The sequence below is a fragment of the Lolium perenne genome, chromosome 4 (assembly GCF_019359855.2).
Source record: "Lolium perenne isolate Kyuss_39 chromosome 4, Kyuss_2.0, whole genome shotgun sequence".
NCBI classification, from domain to species: domain Eukaryota; kingdom Viridiplantae; phylum Streptophyta; class Magnoliopsida; order Poales; family Poaceae; genus Lolium; species Lolium perenne.
This window is the reverse complement of record NC_067247.2, coordinates 132,172,291-132,179,786: the sequence shown is the minus strand read 5'-3', so window position 1 is coordinate 132,179,786 and position 7,496 is coordinate 132,172,291. Positions and strand designations below refer to the sequence as shown.

Sequence of the window (7,496 nt, the reverse complement as noted above, 5' to 3'; positions counted from 1 at the left end):
GGGTGCTTGGTGAATTAGAGACGGTGTCACTAGCAAGTGGTAGAAAGTATCTTTTTATATCTGTAATCCACAACATTAAGACATGAGTATTTGCCAATTTACCTAGTTCACAATTCATAACTTCAAACCCTATTATCCTCATCCAATAATCAAATCACTACATGGTCAAAAAATTGTACCTCCCATGTTTGCAGCTGCAAGTCCCTTCATTTTTCTGTCCATCTGTACTCGGTCGTCGATCTACTCCGGAAGTCCGGATGCTAGCGTGGCCTAAGCGTTGGACGCTGCTCCGTTCTCTCCAGTAGGCAGCAGCAAGAGCAGCACAACGCCTGGTGGCCGGGGCACCGTTTTCGGTGGAAAAGGAATTCACGGCGGTGACAGCGCGTGTCGAAGAGGAGCCCTGGAGAGATCGCAGAGAACAGGCACGAAACGGAACCAGCGATCGTGGCTTCACGGCCTCGTGCGCTCACCCTGTCGTGGCTCCCCCGCGAGCGGCTCATCAGGCCCAGTTCGGCCGAGGCAATTGCAAACCAGCCCATTTTATGGATTTCTCTTCGTTTATTTTTCAGGAACGAGCTGAAACTGTTGTACCTCGAATATACACTGACAAATGCCTATATATATGTACTTTTTTGCTAAAAATCAAGGTAGGGCGGCAGCCCTACCTTGCCCTAATGGGAGCTTCGCTCGTGCTATCAGCCACTGCCTTAGACAGAGGGACTATTTCGAATAATAAAATCAAAGAGGGCTAAACTGCAAAATCAATAAAGGGATAAGGTTGTCCTCCTCCTAGCACCATTCCTCTCCTGTTTGGCTTTTTTTAGTAACAATAATCTTGTTCATTATTATTTTTGAAAAGGGATGGTACTGTTGTACTAGTATATATATATTTTTATTTTTTAATTTTGAACAGGGATGGGTAAGCTGTATTGCTGTATTGCTGTACTAGTATAATTCAATTGTGGGATTACAAATTACACAAGGGTCTGAAAAGAAAGTGAAATCACAACCAAGTATGTGTTTTCACACCATGAACCCTAAAAAAAATGCAAAACGTAATTAGGTCCTTCTCTAGCACACCGACGGAACCCACACCCAAACAAGCTTTTCTATCACCGAGGACGGACACTTGAGGCGCCACCGCTATGTTGTGTTATATGAAGTCGAAGATCCTCCATATCGGCTCCACGCAAGGAGGAAAAGCAGCCCCCATTGCGTGGCTGGGGAGGGTCGCCCTTCCAACCATGAGAAACAAAGGCAAGAAAACAACGAACATCGCAAGTTCCCTCCTAAAAAACCTCTAAGAACACCTGTATCATGAAATTCCCATGACACATAACGAAGGCATGGCTTCAAGCAGACATCCTCGAGTCCACCATCACCATGATGGTTGTGCATCGGGAAGAGCGATCGAACTAGGAGATCTGAGCCACCACCGAGCTTATTTGAAGGGAAGGTAGAGGACACACCACTGCCCAAATCCAGCTCCACCCTTTGGAGTGTCGTGGATAACGTAATCACCGCAGCCACCCACCAGATGCAGGTTGTTTTCTCCGGGGGAAAAATTCCTATTGGCATAATGCCAAAACCCACGGGGGAAACATAGAACTACGAGGCATACACCTACTATATAGATGACAAGCCTAGCCTCCTTTCCCGCACCTCCTCTAGCCAGCTAGGAAGCCGGAGGTGAGGGTGAGGAGGTAGAGAAGCGCACATGACTCTCAAGGATAGCTAGGAGAGAGAAAAATGAGAGTCGGCGTAATCCTATTGATGAGTCATGCTTTTAGTGCAAAGTCATAGATTGTTGGGGAGTCGACTGGTTAGAGAAACATACGAACCACGTTGAGAGCATCAGATAGATAAATATAAAAGAACTCATTAAATGTTTCTAATTTTTTTTGGAAAAAAGTTAGATATAACATCTATCTATCATGTCATAAAATTAATTTTGTACACGGCCTATAGTTTCAAAAGATAAAACATACAAAATAGAGCCATGGGTTGTATATCGTGCTAGTTAGCTATAGGAAGTAGATTTTGGTGTCTTTGCTTCACAATTGGTGTGCGATTATTGTGACATGGTAGATGTATTCTATGATGCTTAACATCGGTAAAAAAAAGTGACAGGAATTTTTGTTTCAAATGTGAAGTTTTTTGGAGGATTTGGAGGGTGAAATGAAAGGGACTTTCGTCGGCTAGATTTTTTTGGTGTTGTGAAATAGAGTTATTCAAAGCCGAACCATAAAAAAAACATGCCGGTGCAGCTTGGGCTACTAGTATATGTTTTCTTAGCTCTTTTTTTTTTGAGGAAATTTTCTTAGCTCTTCTTGTGCTACTATGTGTGTCCTTGGCAGTAGGCCCAGTGGGCTGTCCAGTGTGCTGACTTGCGGGCCTAGTTTTTTTGATGTCGTTCACCTGGCATTCTTCTTGAGCTAACAAAGATATATTGTTGCGACAGAGAGCATATAGTAGCCCAAGCTGCACGAACATGTTTTTGTTGTGGGGATCCTTTAAAAAAAGGAAGAATAAGACGCGAATATCGCTAGTCAAATGAGCATACTGTCTTCTTCCTGCAACTTGCTTCAGGTAACAGATAGCTAACTTTCAGCAATCACCAGTATATGCAACCAATAAGGTGTTCCATTTGTGCTGCGCTTGTTCTCGGAAATACTTCATCTTCTAGGATTTTGAGGTGGCAAAAAAGGTCGGTGGTACAATACTGCCCACATCACACAATTCCACAGCAACATTAGGCTTCGTAGCCATTCTAAAGAAAGGGGCTGGGTAGCCCAGCTTGGAAAACTATGGTAAATAGCTAGTACAAGAATTAGCGAATTTTTTTAATAATACTTTTTTTCCATTAATTCTACAAATAATACTTGATTTTAATTTTTTTCAAAAATAATACATCGTCGGGTTAGGAAACCCGATTAGTACTAGTCGGGTAGAGGAACCCAACTGCCCCCTAGGCTACATGGGAAACACTAACCCGACGGTGTATTATTTTTGAAAAAGTTCAAAATCGAGTATTATTTATAAAATTAACGAAAAAAAATTATTAAAAAAAATTCGCCAAGAATTAGAGCCGGAGTACAAGTAGAATCAGATATATCTTCCCAGATACTGGTTGGGACTCCGACGCCCGCTGAAATGCCAATTCTTTGTCTGGCTTGGTGCGCCTCCGTGATGTTTAACTACTGATAACCTTTGGAAGCGTGACATTCCGTGCAATCCTGTCTGCCCTTTGTGTAACGCTGAGCCTGAAACTGTCCTGCATTTGTTCGCCACTTGTGTCTTTTCGACACAAGTCTGGGGTCTGCCTTTGAGGAGCAGTACATGCTTACTTGCCCCATCACACTGCCAAGTGTCAAGTGCAGCCACTGAGCCACATACTACAGCACTAATGAAATCCCAAGTGCACGCTTACGAGCTAATCTACCTACCTGGCCAGTGGCCACCTTCCCCTCCCCAGTCGCCACCGTGCTGGAGCCAGTGGGTGGAGCCGACGCCGACGCCGCTCAGCCACGCACGCAGCCACCCTCTCGATCCGACGTGTGAAATCCACCGCGCCGCCGAGCATGATTTGATCTTAATTAACATGCTTTGGGTAATTAACCACGCCACTCTTGAGATAAGACGCAGAGGTGGCAGCCGAATTAGTCAGCTAGGCATAGGCAATCGTGATACGATCTTGTCTGTACCTAACGAAGTGACGTCGCGGGCCACTACAACTACTGGGAGGGAATCAGATTCGGTTGAACCGGCTGATCAGCCTAGTCAGCACTCAGCAGAACCAAGAACTTTCTCTGCAAGATTCGCATCCGGAGTAGAGAAGCCGATGCTGATGCCCTCTTGACACCGCGTGTGCGATTGCAACCAGGAGTTGCTTGCTTCTGGTCGTCGCTGGTTTCTTTGCCCCCGGTCTTCTGATCGGATTAGAAGCATCAATACCTTGCTCACTTCAACTAGCATATACCCTTCCGTGGAAATTTGATATGTACTCCCTCTGTCACTAGTACAAGACGGGTTAGATATTTGAAAGTTGACTAGGTACAAACTACAACGAAAGAACCTACAAAAAAGCTAAAACGTTTTAGAAAAGAGAACGAATAGAGTATATCTTGCAGCGTATCATATGTAGTTTCTTCGGTTCTAAATACTTATCGCAAATTTAGATGACATATACACTAAAAATATGTCTAGATTCATTGAATCTCGGCAAGTATATACTACATCGTTTCAAGAAATAAGGCGCACGCGTATTTCAAGACGAACTTTGACCATCAAAATTGAGCACTAAAATCTTGATTATATTGTATGTAATTAATATCGTTCGATTTGTATTGAAAAACACTTTTTAGTGATACTAATTTCATACAAATAATATTTATCTATTTAAAGTAATTTTTGGTCAAACAGAAAGCACGTAAAACAAGGACGCCTTATTTTTTAAAATGGAGGTAGTAGAGCCGGAGGGGGAGTATCACAATCCTCAAATGATCATCTTCATATGATTTCCTTATGCGGAAATTCAATTCGGCTCCCGGGTGCATATACTCCCTCTACCAAAGAAATATATTTTAAAGTGTCGAAAATATTTGATTTTTTTTTCTACATGTACATGTCCATAATATATGTGCGTTAGCTAAATTTCGTGAAAACCCGATAGTTTTTGTGATCTATATAAAAAAGAGAAAATTATTTTGTGAAAATCTTTAATTCTAGCATTAAATTTTGAACGAATACAAGAAACGATAGAACCGTCCTGACGTGCCTTGTCAGGTAGGGATCTTGCATATATATAGTGTATAAAAGTACTTTACAAATATGACCATATCCGTATAGAATATGGTATACGATATAATCTCAACTAAGTAAAGATTGAGATTGCGCTTACAATGTTCATACAACGGTAAAGGGAGCGGCTTAGTAAAAATGTCAGCAACTTGATCTTTTAAAGAGATGAATCGAATCTGAAGCTGCTGAGACACACCTCGCGAACAAAGTGGAAGTCAATTTCGATATGCTTCGTCCTAGCATGGAACACATAATTGGATGATAAATATGTTGCACCAATATTATCACACCATAGGACTAGAGGTTGAACTTGAGCAACACACCAAGTTCCTGTAATAAGGACTGTACCCAGACCAGTTCAGTTGTAGCATTAGAAAGCGCCTTGTACTCTGACTCAATACTTGACCTAGAGACTGTAGGCTGTTTGCGAGCACTCCAGGCGATCAAGTTTCCTCCATAGAAGATAGCATATCCCCCCGTGAATCGCCGGTCATCCATATTGTCAGCCCAATCAGCATCGAAAAAGGCAGAAAACAATGTATAGGTAGAAGCCCAAAGTTGGAGACCACTGTCAACAGCGTGGCGAACATAACGCAAAATGAGCTTAACAGCAGACCAGCGAGGTGTGAGAGGCTGATGGAGGTACTGGCAAACCTTGTTGACAACAAACGACGGATCTGGTCGTGTGACAATAAGGTACTGAAGAGAACCCACAATGCTACGGTACTGAGTAGCCTCTTCAGGAGAGAGGGGATCACCATTAGTGCTGCATAGACGTTTAGAAGACGCCATAGGTGTAGTCACAGAAGTGCACTTCAACATACCAGCACACGCAAGAAGCTCACGGGCATACTTGCGTTGACGGAGAAGAAGACTTCCGGAGACAGGAGTAGATATCTCAATGCCCAGAAAATAATGAAGCACACCAAGATCCTTAACAGAGAACTCAGATCGAAGATTACTGATCAACCGTGGAATAGCATCAGCTGTGGAGCTGAGAACAATGATATCATGAACGTAAACAAGTAGATATACTGTAACATCAGGTCGTCGAAGGATGAACAGTGATGTATCAGCCACGGAAGGAGAAAAACCCAATGAGCCAAGCACATAACTGAGGCAAGCATGCCAAGCACAAGGAGCCTGCTTCAGTCCATACAATGATCTGACAAGCTTGCAATAGTGATCGGGCTTACCAGAATCAATAAAGCCAGGAGGTTGACGCATATATACCTCCTCATCCAGATATCCGTTAAGAAAGACATTCTAAATGTCAAGTTGGTGAAGATGCCACCTGTGAGAAAGAGCCATAGCAAGCAATAACCGAATGGTAGCTGGCTTGACCACAGGACTGAAGGTCTCATCATAATCCAGACCATAGCGCTGCTTATACCCCTTAGCCACAAGACGCGCATTGTACCTCTCGATGGAACCATCAGCAGGAAGCTTCACTTTGAACACCCATCTCGAATCAATAAGATTAACATCAGGAACAGGAGGTACCAGATGCCAAGTGCCATTAGCTTGGAGAGTAGATAATTCAGCCTCCATAGCATAATGCCAATGAGGGTTGCGAAGAGCTTCTTTTTGTAGGATAAAGTTGCATAGAAAACAAAAAATTTCCTACCGCGAACACGCAATCCAAGCCAAGATGCAATCTAGAAGACGGTAGCAACGAGGGGGTATCGAGTCTCACCCTTGAAGAGATTCCAAAGCCTACAAGAGGAGGCTCTTGTTGCTGCGGTAGATGATGCGTGTGGTTGGCACGTCCGTTGGGAACCCCAAGAGGAAGGTGTGATGCGCACAGCGGCAAGTTTCCCTCAGTAAGAAACCAAGGTTTAATCGGACCAGTAGGAGTCAAGAAGCACGTTGAAGGTTGATGGCGGCGAGATGTAGTGCGGCGCAACACCAGGGATTCCGGCGCCAACGTGGAACCTGCACAACACAACCAAAGTACTTTGCCCCAACGAAACAGTGAGGTTGTCAATCTCACCGGCTTGCTGTAACAAAGGATTAACCGTATTGTGTGGAAGATGATTGTTTGCAGAAAACAGTAGAGCAAGTATTGCAGTAGATTGTATTTCAGTATAGAGAATTGGACCGGGGTCCACAGTTCACTAGAGGTGTCTCTCCCATAAGACGAACAGCATGTTGGGTGAACAAATTACAGTTGGGCAATTGACAAATAAAGAGAGCATGACAATGCACATACATATCATGATGAGTATAGTGAGATTTAATTGGGCATTACGACAAAGTACATAGACCGCCATCCAACTGCATCTATGCCTAAAAAGTCTACCTTCAGGTTATCATCCGAACCCCCTCCAGTATTAAGTTGCTAACAACAGACAATTGCATTAAGTATTGCGCGTAATGTAACTAGTGACTACATCCTTGAACATAGCACTAATGTTTTATCCCTAGTGGCAACAGCACATCCATAACCTTAGAGGTTCTTGTCACCCCTCCAGATTCACGGAGACATGAACCCACTATCGAGCATAAATACTCCCTCTTGGAGTTACTAGCATCAACTTGGCCAGAGCATCTACTAATAACGGAGAGCATGCAAGATCATAAACAACACATAGATATAACTTTGATAATCAACATAACAAGTATTCTCTATTCATCGGATCCCAACAAACGCAACATATAGAATTACAGATAGACGATCTTGATCATGTTAGGCA

At 43.2% G+C, this 7,496-nt stretch overlaps 1 protein-coding gene across 1 annotated transcript; it reads right to left on the bottom strand.

Moving 5' to 3' along the window:
- Positions 1–5,097: 5,097 nt before the first annotated feature.
- Positions 5,098–6,351, bottom strand: LOC139839125 (uncharacterized mitochondrial protein AtMg00810-like). The gene is made up of 3 exons (XM_071829171.1): positions 6,125–6,351; positions 5,654–5,794; positions 5,098–5,566 (listed from the first exon to the last, which is right to left on the bottom strand). The coding sequence occupies exons 1-3, from the start codon at positions 6,349–6,351 to the stop codon at positions 5,098–5,100; spliced, it is 837 nt and encodes a 278-aa protein (XP_071685272.1).
- Positions 6,352–7,496: the final 1,145 nt, after the last annotated feature.